The 20513-nt window shown below is 37.9% G+C and overlaps 1 protein-coding gene across 1 annotated transcript in view; it reads left to right on the forward strand.

Annotated features, from left to right (window-relative positions):
- Positions 1-8940: 8940 nt before the first annotated feature.
- Positions 8941-20513, forward strand: part of LOC106085424 (uncharacterized) — a 38895-nt gene continuing 27322 nt past the window's right edge. Inside the window, 1 exon segment of the mRNA XM_059361477.1 lies at positions 8941-9444. Coding sequence (XP_059217460.1) covers positions 9327-9444 — 118 coding nt within the window. The 5' untranslated portion in view covers positions 8941-9326.

The following is a 20513-nucleotide window of genomic DNA, read 5'->3' on the forward strand; positions in this document are numbered from 1 at the left end:
ATAATTAATCAGTTTTTATGAAGCGATATAAAAATTTATCAAAGTTAATAAATTTCAAGGCTATTTAAAGTCCATGCCATTTTAATTTTTATGATGGGAAAAAAGGCGTGTGAGTTAGAATAAATTAAACCTAATACAATAAGAAAAGAATTCTAATGTTTAATGGTAAACGGAAGTGCGTTTTAAAGTAAAAGAGCAAAGGAGTTTTCAAGAAATTTTTTTTGTTCTAACTTTTATTTGTAAAAATAGCAAAGAAAACATATAAGATAAATGAACGAATGACTATAAGGGTGATGACGTTTTTACAACCTCATATCCCTGTGTCATATTTTTATGAGTTTTTATTTAAGATTAAACAAAATCTTACATTTAAGGTGGTTTGATGAAACAAATCTCATGCTCAAAATGATTTTAAACTTTTTATTTCCGCATTTTGGGCAATTGTAACAATAATAATTTCAATTTTAGACCTGAGTTAGCAGATGTACGTTGGAAATTCCTTAAAACTTCCAAATAAATGTGGTTTCTGTAACAAACTTAACCCCAACAGGTAGCCAACGGAATAACACAGATCAGTAAAAAATGCACTTTACTTTTCCTCCATAAATTGAATGTAAACGGACTATAACAAAACGAACCCAAAGAGCAATTCTGCATAAATTTATCAGAGTTTATTAATCATAAATAGTAGCCAACGGCTTTTCCAAAGCTGATTCCAAAAAAGGTACCTCCACTTAATTGTTAAAAAAGCGAGGTATGCAAACCGATTTTTAGATCAATATCTCATTTTGTTCATAGGTTATGTGGCTTTTCGTGCAAGTTATAACAATTGACACATTTTTCCGTTATGGAGGCATCATTTTTTTTTTCCATAAGGGCATAACTTTATTATTTTACATACAAAACTTCAGACAAACTAGCAAAACATAAAGCTTCTAGGAAACGAACAAGGATGATCGAGAGACCGGTTTACATGGGAGTTATACCAGGTAATTTGTGGAAGTCATAACGCATTACTACATGCAAAATTTCAGCAAAATCGGACAAATAATGTGGCTTGTAAGGGCTCAAGAAGTCTAATAGGGAGATCGGTTTATATGGGAGCTATATCAAGTTCTTGACCGATTCGGATCGTACTTGGCACAGTCGTTAGAAGTCTTAGGAGAATACGACATATAAAATTTTAGGAAAATTGGTCAAAAATTGCGGCTTGTGTGGACTTAAGAAGTTAAATCGGGGGATCGGTTTATATGGGAGCTATATCGGGTTATATACCGAATCGGACCGCATTTGGCACAGTTATCGGAAGTCTTAGCAGAACACTACATTCAGAATTTCAGTCAAGTCAAATCGGGAGATCGGTTTATGCAAATTGCAAATTTTGCCCGTGAACATTCCACTAAGGAACAGGGGCAAACTACTCACATATCAATGAGTGCAGCCCAATGATAAGGGGCCTCCTTTTTATAGCCGAGTCCAAATGGCGTGCCGCAGTGCTACACCTCTTTGGAGAGAAGTTTTACATGGCATAGTACCTCACAAATGTCGCCAGCATCAGGAGGGGAAAACCACCGGTGAAATTTTTTTTCTGATGATATCGCCAGGATTCGAACCCAGGCGTTCAGCGTCATAGGCGGATATGCTAACCTCTGCGCAACGTTGGCCTCTATCGGTTTATATGGGAGCTATATCAGGTTATAAACCGATTCAAACCGTGCTTGGCATAGTTATGTGAAGTCATAATAGAACATTGCGTGCAAAATTTTAGCCAAATCGTAAGGGCTCAAGAAGTCAAACCGAGAGATTGGTTTATATGGGAGCTATATCAGGTTATAGACCGATTTTGACCGTACTAAGCACAATTGTTGAAAGTCATAACAAATTACTACATGCAAAATTGCAGCTAAATCGGACAAAAATGTCAAATCAAGATGTCAAATCGGGAGATTGGTGCTATAAACTGATTCAGACCGTATTTAACACAGTTGTTGGAAGTCATAGTGGAACACTGCATGCAAAATTTCAACTAAATCGGACAAAAATTGCAGCTTGTAGAGGTTCAAGATGTCAAATCGGGAGATAGGTTTATATGGGAGCTTTATCAGTTTATAGAACGATTTGGACTGTACTAGGCACAGTTATTAATAGTAATAACGGAACACTACATGCAAAATTACAGCCAAATCAAACAAAAATTGAGGCTTCCAGGGGCTAAAGAAGTCAAATCGGGAAATTGGTTTATATGGGAGCTATATAAAAATCTTTCTTTTAAAAAATCCGCAATTACTTTTTGGGCAACCCAATATATCTACATCTGATCGGATATGGACCATTTGCAATCCCCAGTGACCTACACCAATATTAAGTTTCTGTGCAAAATTTTAAGCGGCTAGCTCTACGCGTTCGACCGATATCGTTACAGACCGTATCATATATAGACCGATCCGCCTATTTGGGGTCTTAGACCCATAAAAGCCACGTTTATTATCCGAGTTTGCTAAAATTTGGTTCAGTGAGTTGTGTTAGACCACTCGACATTCTTCTTTAATTTGGCCTCGATCAGTCCAGATTTGGATATAGCTGCCATATAGACCGATCTCTCGATTTACGGTCTTGGGCCCATAAAAGGTGCATTTATTATCTGATTTTGCCAAAATTTGGGACAGTGAGTTGTGTTAGGCCAATCGAAATCCTTCTTCAATTTGCCCCCGATCGATTTAGATTTGTATATAGCTGCCATTTAGACCGATCTGCCGATTTAAGGCCTTAGGCCCAAAAAAGTTACACATATTACCCGATTTTGCTGAAATTTAAGACAGTGAGTTGTGTTAGGCCCCCATATAGACCGATCCACCGATTTAAGGTGTTTTTATATTACCCGATTTTGCTAAAATTTGGGGCAGTGAGTTTTGTCGGGCCCTTCGACATCCTTTTTCAATTTGACCTAGATCGGTGCAGATTTGGATATAGCTGCCATATAGACCGCCCTCGATTTAAGATCTTGGGCCCATAAAAGGCGCATTTATTGTCCGATTTCGCCGAAAGTTGGAATAGTAAGATTTGGATATACCTGCCAAATAGACCTATATCTCGATTTAAGGTCTTAGACCCATAAAAGGCGCATTTTTTGTCCAATTTCGCTGAGATTTGGGACAATGAGTTGTGTAAGGCCCTTCGACATCTTTTTTTATTTGGGCCAGATCGGTTCAGATTTTGATATAGTTGCCATATAGACCGACCTCTAGATTTAAGGTCTTGGCCCCATAAATGGCGCATTTATTATCCCATTTCGCTGAAATTTTTCACGGTGACTTATGTTAGGCTTTTCGAAATCCGTGTCGTATATGGTTCAGATCGGTCTACATTTAGATACAGCTGCCAAAAAGACCAATATTGAAAAAAAATTAAATAAATGGTGACTTGTATTTATTAGACCACTTAATGTCCCTGCCGAATTTGGTCCAAATCGGACCATATTTCGATATAGCTGCTATGGCGGCATAAATAATGCATTTTTCACCGGATTATGACGCAAGGGGGTTGTATATTTACCCGAGGTGGTGGGTTGCCACAGTTCGGCCCGGTCGATCTTAGTGCCTTTTTTTACTTTTTATATATTTTGGAGCAAGATGGACAATGTTAGAAAGCAGCGGTGGAAATTGCAGGGAAATCTGAAGAAAACTGGATGATAATCTACTATCATTACACTCTTTGGGAATCTTTTTAAGCTGATATTTTTCCAGATTTACAGCTTTACATTTATTAAGTAAGTGTAGGTGCTTAACTAAAAAAAATTCATTTAAATACGCTTAACTATACCCAGAGTAAGTGGTTTAAAAAGGCATGTCTTGCAAACATGTTCTTGTAAACAGCTTGTGGTGTAATAAGCTATTCGCATAATTTTAATCAAATTCTACTAATAACTACAATTTGATCGGGGACATTTCAAATATTTGCTATCAGGCGAATGCATGATTGAGTACTATTTCAAATGGGTTAAGAACACCTGTTACATGCTTAACATACTTTTCTGTAATATATTGGAATTTATGTGAACACAATCAAATCGTAATAAAACGAGTTAAAAGGCGTTAAGTTCGTCCGGGCCGAACTTTGGATACCCACCACCTCGGGTATATATGTAAACCACCTTTCGTCATAGTCCGGTGAAAAATGCATAATTTATGCCCCCATAGCAGCTATATCGAAATATGGTCCGATTTGGACCGAATTCGGCCCCTCATTGAGTGGTCTAATAAGTACAAGTCATTGTTCAATTTTGTAGAGCAAAATATTGGTCCTTTTGATAGCTAAACTCAAATATAGACCGATCTGAAGCATATACGACACGGAGGTCGAAAAGCCTTGCATAAGTCGCTGCCTCAAATTTCAGCGACATCGGATTATAAATGCGCCTTTTATGGGCCCAAAACTTGAAATCGAGAGATCGGTCTATATATCAGCTATATCCAAATCTGGACCGATCCGGGGCAAATTGAAGAAGAATGCCAAATGGCCTTACGTAACTCACTGTCCCAAATTTTGGTGATATTGGACAATAAATGCGCCTTTTATGGGCCCAAGACCTTAAAACGAGAGGTCGGTCTATATGCCAGCTATATCCAAATCTAGACCGATCTGGGCCAAATTGCAGAAAGATGTCGGGAGGCCTAACATAACTCGCTGTCCCAAATTTTAGCGAAATCGGACAATAAATGCGCTTTTTATGGGCCCAAGTCCTTAAATCAAGAGATCGGTCTATATCCAAATCTGAACCGATCTGGTCCAAAATGCAGAAAACTGTCAAAGGGCCAAACCCAACTCACGGTCCCGAATTTCGGCGACATCGGACAATAAATACGCTTTTTATTAGCTTAAAACTTGAAATCGACAGATCGGTCTATAATGCAGCTATATCCAAATCTGAACCGACCTGGGCCAAATTGAAGAAAGATGTCGAAGGGCCTGACACAACTCACTGTACCAAATTTCAGCAAAATCGGATAATAAATGTGGCTTTTATGGCCTTAAGATCTTAAATCGACTGTTCGGTCTATATGGGGGCTATATCAAGATATAGTCCAATATAGTCCATCTTCGATCTTAACCTGCCTATAGACAAAAAAGGAATCTGTGTAAAGTTTCAGCTCAATACCTCCAGTTTTAAAGACTGTAGCGTGATTTCAACAGACAAACGGACAGATTGTCAGACGGACAGACGGACGGACATGGCTAGATCGTCTTAGATTTTTACGACGATCAGGACTATATCTACTTTAAAGGGTCGGAAATGTATATTTCGATGTGTTGCAAACGGAATGACAAAATGAATATACCCCCATGCTTCGGTGGTGGGTATAAAAATAGACAAAAAGAAAGGCAGTTGATCTGGTTATTTGTATAGCTTATATGACATGAGATAGGCTTCATAGGCTATCCAGATAGGGCTGCACTATGACCGATGACATAATGTGCCTCAGGCAGAGAAGCCACATAGACATTGTTTGGGCGTACTTTCCGTCCCCCTACGCATAAGTTCCGGAATCGTTGTGCCTTAATCACGTCTGTTTTACCATAACTGCTAGAGTTTTTCCCTTTTCCCCAAACACAAGAACGGATAGATATTATGTCTCGCAGACAGGGAAGCCACATGATCAAAATGAGCTATGGTAGAACCCTTGACGTTCCTACCGACTTTGAGCCAAGGCGGGCTATATTTGGATATAACTGCCACATATCTTGCGTTTTAAGCTTTTCGGTCTATAAAAGGTGCATTTATTAACAGATTTCCCTGAAATTTGGCACGAAAAGCCGTGTTAGGCTCTTCGACATTCATGCACTGTATGGTCCAGGATCACTATATGATCCAGATTTAGTATCCCATTTTGATTTAATTTGCCACCATGAGTTGTTTACAACCCTTGATGTTTGTGCTGAATATTGCTAAGATCGGCCTATATTTGGATATATCTCCCGATATAAGGTCTTAGAGCCATAGATGGCGGATTTATTACCCGATTTCGCTGAATTTTGGTACTCTGAGTTGCACTAGACCTTTACACATCCTGAATATGGAGTAGATTGGACTATACCGTAGTCCAGATCGGACCATATTTCGATAAAGCTGCTAAGGGTTTACATATGTAGTATTTTTCTTGACATAATGATGTTAGTATATATTGGGTTGCCCAAAAAGTAATTGCGGATTTTTTAAAAGAAAGTAAATGCATTTTTAATAAAACTTAGAATGAACTTTAATCAAATATAATTATTTTACAATTTTTTCTAAAGCAAGCTAAAAGTAACAGCTGATATTTGACAGAAGAAAGATTGCAATTAAAGAGTCACAAGCTGTGAAAAAATTTGTCAACGCCGACTATATAAAAAATCCGCTATTACTTCTTGGGCAACCCAATATATCCGAGTTGGTGGGTATCCAAAGACCAACTAGCCATGTTCGTCCGTCCTCTGTCTTTCAGTCTGTTGAAATCACGCTACAGTCATTTAAAAATATATATTGAGCTGAAACTTTGCACAGATTCTGTTTTTGTCCATAGGCAGGTTAAGTTCGAAGATGGGTTATATCGGACGATATCTTGATATAGCCCCCATATAGACCGATCTGCCGATTTAAGGTCTTAGGCCCATAAAAGCCACAATTATCATCTGATTTTGCTGAAATTTGAGAAAGTGAGTTGTGTTAGGCCACTCGACACTATTCTTCAATTTGGCCCACATCGGCCCAGATTTGGGTGTAGCTGTCATATAGACCGATCTCTCGATTAAAGGTCTTGGCACAACAAAAGGGGTATTTTTTTTATCCCATTTCACTGAAATTTGGGACAGTGGGTTGTGTTAAGCTCTACGACATATTTTATACCCCCCACCGAAGGATGGGGGTATATTCATTTTGTCATTCCGTTTGCAACACATCGAAATATCCGTTTCCGACCATATCAAGTATATATATCTTGATCAGCGTAAAAATCTAAGACGATCTAGACATGTCCGTCCGTCTGTCTGTTGAAATCACACTACGGTCTTTAAAAATAGAGATATTGAGCTGAAATTTTGCACAGATTCTCTTTTTGTCCATAAGCAGGTCAAGTTCGAAGATGGGCTATATCGAACCATATCTTGATATAGCCCCCATGTAGACCGATCCTCCGATTTAGGGTCTTGGGTCCATAAAAACCTCATTTATTATCCGATTTTGCTGAAATTTGGGACAGTGAGTTGTATTAGGCCCTTCGACATCTTCCTCAATTTGGCTCAGATTGGTCCAGATTTGGATATAGCTGCCATATAGACCGATCCTCCGATTTAGGGTCTAAGGCCCATAAAAGCTACATTTATTATGCGATTTCGCTGAAATTTGGGACAGTGAGTTGTGTTAGGCCCTTCGACATGTTTCTTCAATTTGGCTCAGATTGGTTCAGATTTGGATATAGCTGCCATATAGACCGATTTCTTGATTTATGGCTTTGGGCCCATAAAATGCTTATTTATTGTCCGATGTTACCGAAATTTGGGACAGTGAGTTAAGTTAAACCCCTTGACATACTTCTGCAATATCGCACAGATCGGTTCAGATTTGGATATAGCTGCCATATAGACTGATATCTAGGTTTTAGGTTTTGGGGCCATAAAAGACGCATTTATTGTCCGATGTCCCTGAAATTTGAGACAGTGAGTTTGGTTAGGCTCCTCGAAGTCCTTCTTCAATTTTGCCCAGATCGGTCCAGATTTGGATATAGCTGGCATATAGATCGATATCGCGATTTAAGGTCTTGGCCCCATAAAAGGCGCATTTATAATTAGATTTCACTAAAATTTGACACAGTGACTTATGTTAGGCTTTTCGACATCCGTGTCGTATATGGTTCAGATCGGTTTATTTTTAGATATAGCTAGTGTACTTTTAGTATTTGGTCCAAATCGGAACATATTTTGATATAACTGATATGGGACATAAGGTATGAAATTTTCACCGAATTTTGATGAAAGGTGGTTTTTATATATACCCGAGGTGGTCAGCCGAACTTAACGCCTTTTTATTTGTTATATATAAGATGGGGTCCTAGATCAATATTACGAGGTGAATATATTAGTATATCCCCATCCTATGGTGGTGGGAATAAAAAACTTTTCAGCAAAGGGGATGTTTCCTAAAAAGGTTAGAAAATTTATAATCTTTGGTTTGCTCATCTTTCGCTCGAATATTTAAAATTGGGACAAACATTTTACAGTGCATGTATAGATCGATCCAACAGCAGCTGTAAACACTTGGTGTAAAGTTTGACCTCTAAGCCGAATCTTCTATTTATCAAATCACAATAGGAGTAGAGCGAATTCAGTCCCTTTTTGTCTCATTCCATGATGCTACTTTTCAAACTGAATCTTATCTGGCGAAGATCTGTTGGGAATACCCCCATGAGAAGGTTTCATAGAGTTTGGGCCTATCTTTGGAAGTGTTAGATATGGAATGGAATGGTTTTAAGCCCCATTTACTATTAGGCCAATAAAAAATTATGTATTACTGAAACATCAAAGAAGTTTAACGCTTGTTTCAAAAAAATACAACCCATAAACATGAACAACTGATTCACAAAGCGGTTATAGAACACACCAATAAATTTTAAATTTATGATGTCTTAAAAATTTCAAAAAATAAATTTGGAAATTTTGTATTTTACCTCAAACTTTCATTGTTTCGCCCTGCCTACTGCCTTATTTGTATTTTTCTTTTCTTTTATTTTGCTGTTCTGTTTATGTTCTTGCCATGCGACCATGTTTAGTAGAGAGTAGCAGCTTGGTTTAAATCTTTGATAGCCAGGTTTAAAGAAAAATATGTGAGAATATAAAAGCTGCTATGCAGTGCTACAGCGATTTCAGTTGGATCACAAGCATCAATGAATTGAGTTCGGTTAAGAGAGCAAAAAAGCAGTTTAAGAAGAAAGAAAAAAAAAAACAGTACAGACGCGTGTGCTGTGAAGTCATTAACAAGAAAATCTGGGCTTTGGCAAGGTCGTTTTAAATCTGGAAACAAAAAAACCAATACCAAAAAAAAAAAAAAATCATAATAATAAATATAACATATGATTTAAACTTTTGTTTAACAAAACAAAAGAGCTTTTAGCCCATAAATTTGAACCGAAAAAAAGCTTATTTTCCTGCTAAAATTTATCATCGAGCTAATTAAAAAATAATAACTACCTCTTTAAACAATTGTTATAATTTAAGTGTTTAAATTTAGTTTTGTAAGTAACGCGAGAAAAATTTTATTGAAAATTACCAAAAGTGAGTTGGCGTGACTAATTGCAACAATGAGAATGTGGTGTTTTCATGTTAACATGAGAGTGCCCAATTTGTTAGTTGTGGCTATGCTGCTACTGCTGGTCGCCGTTAAGGGTCAACGCCTTAATTATGGCGCCAATTCAAATGGTAAGTGAATTTTATCTCTGACTTCTAGCACCTGTTAAGTGTAAGGAAACTCCCTGCCTGGAGGTATAAACCACTGCTCGCAATTTACAATTATTTGGGGCGTTCCATATGTGGTTTCTATTATAGTCGTGCAGTAACATGAGCGATTGTGACTAATCTGTGCTGCAAACGGAAATTAGAACAAATATTTGAATTGTGCACGAAAATGAAATGACTGGAAAATTCCACAGTCTTGCAAAGGGAATTAAAAAACTTACGAGTATTGATAATTTTGGCGGGAAATGTTGAATTTTTCTGAAAAACAAAAGACATTAAAATCAGTAAGGAAAAGTAAAAATCGGACAGAGAGGACTATATAATAACCTACGCCACCGAATCTACGTACTACTTTTAAAACATGGAACCTTAATTGAAATCTAGTTAGACTTTAATTTCGCACACCTATAGAAATATTGTATAGAACCGTGTTAGATAGGACCTAAATTTTGTCTACTACAGGCTTAGCCCATATCGGATAAGAGACATATATATATATATAGGTGCCAAATCTAAATCTGATCCGACTTTTATGAAATTAAGCACACGTACAAAGACTTCAAATAAAACATTTCACTCCAATTTTATAAAGGCCATTTCGGATGAAAGATATATTGAGTTGCCCAAAAAGTAATTGCGGATTTTTTAAAAGAAAGTAAATGCATTTTTAATAAAACTTAGAATAAACTTTAATCAAATATACTTTTTTTACACTTTTTTTCTAAAGAAAGCTAAAAGTAACAGCTGATAACTGACAGAAGAAAGAATGCAATTACAGAGTCACAAGCTGTGAAAAAATTTGTCAACGCCGACTATATGAAAAATCCGCAATTACTTTTTGGGCAACCCAATATATAGGAGCTATAGGTTAATCTGATCCGATTTTAATGAAATTTTGCACACGTATTGGGATGTCAAATAAAACACATTTTGTAAAGATCGTACCAAAACTTTGGCTACTATAGCCTTAAAAGACCATATCGGATGAATGATATATGTGGGAGCTATATACAAAGCAGATCCAATTTTTATGAAATCTAGCTGAACCGGGCCCGCTCCACTGCGCTTTCTTTAACTCCCTAATATTGTTTTAGGGTTGGGACATTTCGTCCTGAATGTGTATATCGAATTCATGCCACTGTAGCCTATGTCCGCCTATAACGCTGAACGCCTGCGTTCACATCCTGGAGATAAAATCGGACAAAATTTAAAGCGGCTATACCCTTTTAATGTCGGCGACATTTGCCATCTATGGACATGTAAAAAATTCTCCCCAAAGAGGTGTAGCACTGTGGCACGCCATTCGGACTCGGCTATAAAAAAAAGTTCCTTATCATTGAGTTTAAACTTTAATCGGAAAGTTTTCATTGATGTGTGAAAGTGTGCCCCTTCTCGGTTCCTGGGTAAATTTTTACTCCACTCCCAAATACATTTCTTTTGGGTCCTATATCATCGTATTAGTAAATAATTCCGGTTTAGAGAGACACTTGCCCTATAAATTTTATATGATCCCCATTATGGCATGACCGGTTAATAATTCTGTTTGAGGGTGGGATGGACCCCAGGGACTTTGTCTCAAAAATGAGTATCAATTTCCCGAAAATCAGTCAACTTAAACATCAAACAGCTTTTATATAATAGGGAGATGTTTTCGGGTAGGACAGTTCCCCAAACGCATGGCTCCTCAATTGGATATCAAATCCGTTTTTATACCCACCACCGAAGGATGGGGGTATATTCATTTTGTCATTCCGTTGGCAACACATCGAATTATCCATTTCCGACCCTATAAATATATTCTTGATCAGCGTAAAAATCTAAGACGATATAGCCATATCCGTCCGTCTGTCTGTCTGTTGAAATCACGTTACAGTCTTTAAAAAAAGAGATATTGAGCTGAAACTTTGAACAGATTCTTTTTTTGTCCCTAAGCAGGTTAAGTTCGAAGATGGGCTATATCGGACTATATGTTGATATAGCCCCCATATAGACTGATCCGCCGATTTAGGGTCTTAGGCCGAAAAAACCACATTTATTATCCGGTTTTGCTGAAATTTGGGTCAGTGAGTTATGTTAGGCCATTCGACATCATTCTTCAATATGGCCCAGATCGGTCCAGATTTGGATATAGCTGCCAAATAGAGCGATCTCTCGATTTAAGGTCTTGGGGCCATAAAAGGCGCATTTGTTGTCCGATGTTGCCGAAATTTGGGACAGTGAGTTGTGTTAGGCTCTTCGATATTTTTCTTCAATTTGGCTCAGATCGGTTCAGATTTGAATATAGCTGCCGTATAGACCGATTTCTCTATTTAAGGTTTTGTGCACATAAAAGGCTCATTAGTTGTCCGATGGCGCCAAAATTTGGGACAGTGATTTGTGTTAGGCCCTTCAACATTCTTCTACAATTTGGCTCAGATCGGTCCAGATTTGAATATAGCTGCCATATAGACCGATCTCCTGAAGGTTTTGGGCCCATAAAAGGCGCATTTGTTGTCGGATTTCGCCGAAATTTGGAACAGTGAGTTGTGTTAGGCTCTTCGATATTTTTCTACAACATGGCCCAAATCGGTTCAGATTTGGATATAGCTGACATATAGACCGATATCTCGATTTAAAGACTTGGCCCCATAAAAGGCGCATTTATAATCCGATTTTGTTAAGCTTTTCGACATCCGTATCGTATATGGTTCAGATCGGTTTATTTTTAGATATAGCTACTAAAAAGACCAATATTTTGTTATCCACATTGGAACAATGACTTGTACTTATTAGTATTTGGTCCAAGTCGGAACATTTTTTTTTTTTACATATATACCCGAGATGGTGGGTATCCAAACTTCGGCGCGGCCGAACTTAACGCCTGTTTACTTGTTTAAGTACAAAATTTTTCTATTTTGAAGGTCTTATAGCTTCTATTTAGGTTGACATATTTTGTGTACATTTCATTTAAACAGCATCTATAAGACGTCCTCTTTACAAACGAAAAGGAAATAAGTAAAAGCGTGCTAAGTTCGACCGGGCCAAATCATATATACCCTTCATCATGTATAGCATTGTCAAGTTCTTCGAATGACTTTTTAAATATAAAGGGTGATTTTTTAGCTATTATCTTTTCGTTGGAAAATTTTCTTATTGCTCATAAAAAATCACCCTAAAAGAAGAAGTACTATGAATAAGAATTTTAGTTTATGTTAGATCAGGTTAGGTTGAAATGGGTCAAGACCCATGCCATTTTGGACATATACACCCAAGCCAGTAAGGAGCTTGCTGTGCATTCTCAATACTTACAAGTAAAAGCATGTTAAGTTCGGCTGAGTCGAATCTTGGGAACCCACCACCGTGGAATCCGCTAAAAGTTTACTCTTATTAACTGAGTTTGTATTTGAATTCTTTTGGTCTCAAGAAGTCATATCGGGATATGGGTACTCCAGGAGGCCTATATCACAATATTGACCGATTCCAGTAACACATATGTTATAAGTCATAAGATAGGGGTTTGGGCAAATCTCAGCAAATTTCAGCTAAATTTGGTGAAAATGTAAGCTTCTAAGGGCTGAAGAAGTTAAATCGGGGAATCGGCTTATATAGGAGCTATATCTGTTTATAGACTGTTTCGGATCATACTTGGGCGTGGATGGTGCCAACTTTATAAAATTCTAAACCTACCAAAGTGGGAGCTATATCTAATTCTGAACCAATTTCGATGGACGTCGGGGGATGTTTTCAGATGGGTTATTTATTATCCGTATGAAATTTAGAGCAAATATGTTCAAACTGTAATAACTACGGTTGACAAATGACAATTACCCAAAATCTGACGAACATATATGGGAACTAATCTAAATCTGAGCCGATTTCGACCAAACTCTTTAGATGTAGTGGTAGTAGTTTGGTAAAGAGTTGTGTGGACAATAAATGCGATTGCAGTGGCAGTAATAACTAAATCTAAACCGATTTCAATGAAATTCCCCAGTAATGTCGAGAGTTAAGAGAAAATCCTTCCTGCCAAATTTCGAGAGAAACTATTGAGAAATGACCAGTTTATTGTATTATTATAGCAAATTGGACGAACATATATATGGGAGCTATACTCAAATCTGAAACGATTTTATCTAAGTTCAATAGGCTTCGTATCCATGTCATATCAGAAACATTAAAAGCTTTGCTTTTTTAACTTTGGTTTTTGCAAAACTAAACTATTTAAAGATTTTCCTGCCTCTTTTGCGACCTTAAAATACAATGCACATTGTGGCTATGGCCCAATTTTGGCATTGCTTAAATTGAGTTCTTTAGTTTTGGCTTCCGTTTTGAAAATATTTTTTCATAATTATATAATTTAAAACGTATTAAAATTATTCTCAAGTTAACTGAACTAAAAAGGCACCTGCTGCATTTTTTGCCTTTCACAATGTGGCTTAGTTACCAGACATTCTGAAAGTTGAAAGGTATTAATTATTTAAAAATGACATTTTTATTTCAAGAGATTTGCAATTTGTGGTTTTAGGTGGCATGCTTGCATGGCAACGAAATGGTGGCCAGTGGGTACATTGGCTTTGTATGATTTTGGTTTTTTTTTTGAAAATAAAATAAATAAAAATATTATTCTGTATAAATTTTGGAAGATTTCAAAATGATATTTGCGGTTTCCAACAATGGGAGGCCACCGCAGCACCTCCTAATGCTGGCGACAGTTGTGGAGTACCGTGGAATGGGTGGACGTCAAGCCCAAAATTGATGTTGGGCCTTATGGACGTTATGACAGGTCACCGTAATAGGATCGTAAGATCCGACCCGGCCAAGCTTAGCTCGTTTTTACTTGCGTTTGAATCCAACACTAGCTGGCCCTGTGTGCTTCGCTACATCCTTACATATTTATGGGCCCATTTTGACATGGTCCAAATTTTATACTTTTTATTCGTCCCATTTGGGGGTTGGTCCCTAATTTTGATATCAGATTCTAGGTCTACTCCCAAATACCTTTCATTTGAGAACCATTCTTGGATTTGAAAATATATATTCGATTCCTGTTCTACTCTAAAAAACCTCTTATTTGAGCTTCATATTGAATGGTCAGCAAATACTTCCTATTTGGGTGAAGTTATGGGGGTGGGGTGGCCCCATAGACACTTTTCCTGAATATTGATATCAGATTTTGTGCTTTACTTCCAAAGACCTTTCATTTGAGCTTCATATTGCCATTGTCAGTAAATTTGTCCTCTTTGTCCCCCAAACACTTGGTCCCACATCTGGATATCAGATTGGTATTTTACTCGCAAATACCATTCATTTGAGTCCCATATTGCCATGGTCGGTAAATATGTCCGATTTAGGGGTGTTTTGGGGGTTGGGGTGGACCCCCAAACACTTAGTCCGACAATTGGATATCAGATACGTTTTGTAATCTTAAATACCTTTCATTTGAGTCCTATATTGTCGTGATTGGTCTATATATGTATTTGATAACTTTTGGGGGTGGGGCGGTCCTCCTAGGTACCCCATCCGAAATTTGGATACCAAATTTTTGTGTTCAGGTTACTATAAGAACACAAAATTTGGCTTAAATCGCTCCACCCATTGCCGAGATCTGGCGATTCTGAAAATTAGGGTAAGGGGGAGGGTCCGCCCCCCCCTACAGACATAAAAAAAATTAAGTATCCTATTTTCGCCACGGGATTATTATGCAGCATCTGTGAAAATTTCAAGAAAATCGGTTCAGCCGTTTCTGAGTCTATAAGGAACACACAAACAAACAAACAAACCTACAAACAAACACAAATTGATTTTTATATATAAGAAGAAAGAAGATTTAACTCCAAAATACCTTTCATTACAATCGCATATTTTTTCCGTTTGGTATAAATGTCCATTTCAGGCATTATTTTGGGGTGGGGCGACTCCCCAGATTTGACCCAATTTTTTATAAGTTTTCTTCTTCTCTCGTATAACTTTCATTTGAATATCATATTGTCCCGATCGGGCTTCATATCCATTTGGTGGTGGTGTTTGGAGTGGGATGGATCCTTGAGATTTTAAACCAATATTTATATAAGTTTTATATACTATTTGGAAATACCTTTAATTTGATACCCATATTGCCCCAATCGGTAAATATGTCATTTTTGGGGCACCCTATACTTGGTTAACCAGTTCGTACATTATTCTTAACTACCTTTCATTTGATACGTATGTTGTCTCAATCGGTAAATATGTCCGCTTGGGTGGGTTTTGGGATATGGCGGTTATTTTACCCCAAAAGTTTTAACCAATTTGGAATACCATAAGGTGGCATACAAAATTTTGTCTAATAAGATGCACCCATCCCCGGGATCTGTCGTTTATTGAAAATTAGGGTTAGGTGGAGGGTCCTCATCCCCTCGCGCCTTAAGAAGTAATGATCCAAGATCGGTTTATATGGCAGCTATATCAAAACATGGACCGATATGGCCCATTTACAATCCGAACCGATCTACAATAATAGGAAGTTTATGCAAAATTTCAAGCGTCTAGCTTTACTCCTTCGCATTTGTCGAGTTCTTTTCCCGGTGTCTCTTTTTTGGCAAATAGAGGATAAAAGAAAATAATTGCTATGCTACTGGAAATATATGAAGTTATGGACCGATTCGGACCATAATTGAATTGAATGTTGGAGACCATAGTAGAAGTCGTTGCGTACAATTTCAGCCAATTCGAATAAGAATTGAGCCCTTTAGGGGCTCACGAAGTAAAATATGGAGCTCGGTTTATATGGGAGCATTATCAGGCTTTAAGCCGCTTCAGACCAAACTTGACACATATGTTAAGGGTCATGGGAGAAGCGGTTGTACAAAATTTCAGGCAAGTCGGATAGGAATGGCGCCCTCTAGAGGCTCAAGAAATCAAGATTCAAGATTCGGTTTATATGGCAGTTATAACAGGCTATTGACCGATTTGAACCATACTTAGCACAGTTGCTTAAAGTCATAGCGAAATACGTCGCGCAAAGTTTCGGCCAAATTGGGAGAGAATTGTGCCCTCTAGAGGCTCCAGAAGTCAAGACCCCAGAGCGGTTTATATGACAGCTATAGCAGGTTATAGACCGATTTCAACCATACTTAACACAGTTCATGAATATCATAACAAAACACCTTATGCAAAATTTCATCCAAATCGGATGAGAATTGCGCCCTCTAGAGGCTCCAGAAGTCAAGACCCCATATCGGTTTATATGACAGCTATATCAGGTTATAGACCGATTTTAATCATAATTAGTGCAGTTGTTGGAAACCATAACAAAATAGCTCATGCTAAATTTCATCCAAATCGGATGAGGATTGCGCCCTCTAGTGACTCAAGAAATCAATTCAAGGTCGGTTTATATGGCAGCTATATTAGGTTATAGACCGATTTGGACCATATTCAGCACAGCTGTTTAAAGTCATGGCGAAACACGTCGTGCAAAATGTCAGCCAAATTGTATGACAATTGCGCCATCTAGAGGCTTCAGAAATGAAGACCCCAGATTGGTTTATTTGACAGTTATATCAGGTTATAGACCAACCATACTTAGCATAGTTGTTGGCAATCATAACAAAACATCTCATGCAAAATTTAATCCAAATCGGATAGGAGTTGCTCTCTCTAGTGGTTCAAGAAGTCAAGATCCAAGATCGGTTTATATGGCAGCTATATCAAAACATGGACCAATATGGCCCATTTACAATCGCAACCGACCTACTCTGTTAAGATGTATTTGCGCAAAATTTCAATCGTCTAGCCTAACTCCTTCGAAAATTAGCGCGCCATCGATAGACAGACGGACGGACATGGCTAGATCGACATAAAATGTCACGACGATCAAGTATATATTGCATATTCTTTATGGGGTCTCAGACGAATATTTCGAGTAGTTACAAGCAGAATGACGAAATTAGTATAACCCCATGGTGAAGGGTATAAAAATAAACTCTGTAATGCAAATTGTCTTCCAGTCATAACAAATGTCAGTTAAAAATATTTGAAATATTTCTTTCTACCAGTTGGTATACCATTATGAGAAAATTCTTTGCAAAGTCATTTGTCTCAACAATGTCAGACTTAATTGCAACATAAATGAATTGGTTATGAGGAATTTTTTTTTAAATGCTCTTAATTTTAAACGGAAATAGCAATAAATCAATTCACCATCATTTAGTCATAAATTAATTCAAACTCTTAAGAATGAATGTAAACATGACACTTTTGATTAGATCTTAACACCTCTCTGAAAAAAAGTACCATTAGACAAAAACAAATATAAGAGAATTTTCAAATGCAAAGACATATAAGAAATTCTTCTTAAACATCTAAATAAACAAAAGAACACTTTGTATAGATTTGTCTAATTTGTGGTCAAACACACCTGTCAATTAGAATTAGTGAAGACATGACGATGTAGTGGGGTATTTCACCAGAGTGACTTAGGCAGTTGCATGTGATGATCAAGTTAAAGTGTCTTACGACGTATGAAAAGGTAAAAAAATATATACAAATTTGATCGAATTGAAAAAAGGAGATGAGACATATCTCAGAAGTACCAAATTAAATATTGAGACTCTTAACTTTCATTATGGAGAATCGGTATATTTGGGGACCATATAAAAGAACCATGCTTGACATGGATGTACATTAGAGCGGATTAATTTTTGTTTTTTTAAATCCTGTACCAAAAAGTAAACTACATAAAACTCTAAGAACATTCTCCGAACAAATCAACTTGAAAATGTAAATGTCCGCCTTTGCTAAATAAATTAATGCTAGATCCATTGCTTCTTCGAAGAATTTTCTTAGATTTTATGTAGATTACGTTTTTGCTATACGATTTTAGTTTTTTTTATCCACCCTAATATACATAGTTTTAACTCACCCTAATATACATAGTTGAAGATGTTTTTTCGCACAAGTTATAAACAGTGTGCGCCAGAGAAACCTACTCATTTGAAAAAACCCCCTAGCGGTGAGTTGGGCGGGGAAAGGGTCGCAAGATGGCACATCTGGAAGGGTAAGTCCCCAAATTTATTTCTCTCTGCAGACAATTGTCATCATGCACTGGTCTGCGGAGCTGCGGGACTTCGCCGTCGAGAGCTTATTTTCTAACAATCGCTCGCTTTGAAATTCCTCTTCACAGATTCGTTCCTGACAGTAATTCGATTCTGTCGAAGGTTAATTCAGCTCGGGACTTGGTCAAAAGAACATTTTTACCGAACAGAGAAATATGGGTATCAAATGGAAGTTTAGAATACGGATAAACTAATTTGACCCCAAGTAATTTAGTGGATCGTCCCAACACCAAAAGATCCCCAGCAGAAGATGTTTACCGACTTGGGACATGTTTAAAACTGGTGATCAAGTTGTCAAGGATCAAGTGTATTGGGCCCAGACAGAAAAAAAAAAAAACAATTACCTACGGGACATTTAGACCGAAAGGGCCAATATGGGTCTCAATATGGGTCTTAAAAAAAGAATACGAATCCGATATTAATATTGTGGACCACCCCACACCAAAAATATACTAAATGGACGGAATGTGATAATACTACACCACTGCTAAATAAATGGCTCAATTTTTTATGCCGAATCCGAATAACATAGCGACGTCACTTGGTACAGAAGTTTTAATATGGCTGAATACCTTACAAATGTAGCCAGCGTTGTGCGCCACGGTGGCCACCTGGATAATACTTTACTTACTTTATTTGGCTATGAGACAACATTTGCCCCATTAGTCAAACGCAAAATTGCGTTTCAAGTGCCTTGATCTTCTGCGCTTCTTCTATAATCTCTGACACCAAGTTTCGAGGTGTGTCTCACCACTTGATCTTTCCATCGGACTTTTGTTCCTGCCGTTTTGCGTGTTAAATCGTGGTCGTTTTTAAAAGACTTCTTCGCTGGTGCTTGTTCATTAATTTTGACTACATCACCTAGCCAACGCAACCGTTGTATTTTGAAACGTTTAACTAGAAGAATCTTTCTCTCAAACACTCCAAGCATTGCCTTGCCTTCTTTCAGAACCATATAACAACACGGTTGGGTTAGGTTAGGTTGAATGGGTTGAGTTAACTCGGTACCCAAGAGAGAGAAAGAAAATCCGAAACCTCGGACTAGAGGTTATACACGAATAACAGAAAGACTGGAGGAGTGGAGAAACCCGAGCGGGAGGTGAAGAACCGCCCTACCCTACGCAAGCACGGATTTACCAACGCCGGAACTTGTGGCACCCGCCGTCGGAACCATTCTTTTCCCTCAACAAACCTCAGGAGATATACCAGAGGTACGTTCGCAAGTTCACCTAGATCACAGAAAAAACGGCTCCCCAGTAAGGAAAGCCTACGTCTCTGCAGACCCGGACAGGAACACAGCAAGTGCTCAATAGTCTCCTCCTTATCCTCATCGTGGCAATTCCTATAGAAGTCATTGTGCGGTATCCCCATGCGCGCCGCCATGCAGCCTTTGGCACAGTGTCCGGTTATGACCCCTGTCAAGGTACTCATAGACCTCTTGTCAAACGCCAGCAACTTCCTCATCCTCCTCTGATCGATGACTGGTCGTTGAACGCTTAAAGCTTGCAGCTTGCATATTTTGCACAGATAATTCATATTGATGTAGGTCGTTGGGGATTGAAAATGGTCCATATCGGTTCAGATTTGGATATAGCTCCCATATAAACCGTTTACGCGATTTGACTTCTTGAGCCCCTGGAAGCCGCAATTTGGCTGAAATTTTGCACGTAGTGTTCTGTTATAACTTCCAACAAATGTGTCAAGTATGGCCCAAATCGGTCTATAACCTGATATAGCTCCGATATAAACCGATCTCCCGATTTCATTTTTTGAGCTCTTACGAGCCGCGATTTTATTCGATATGATTCAACCAAGCCCAAAAACCCTCCATCAGGACATGTGACTCGATCAGCATAAAATGTGACACAGATGTATGGTTGTTGAGATTAAAGTACATATTTAGGACTTAGTGTCTAGGGGGGCCACCCATCCCAAAACAACCACCAGAAGGACAGTAAG

The sequence above is a fragment of the Stomoxys calcitrans genome, chromosome 2 (assembly GCF_963082655.1).
Source record: "Stomoxys calcitrans chromosome 2, idStoCalc2.1, whole genome shotgun sequence".
In the NCBI taxonomy this organism is placed as follows: Eukaryota; Metazoa; Arthropoda; class Insecta; order Diptera; family Muscidae; genus Stomoxys; species Stomoxys calcitrans.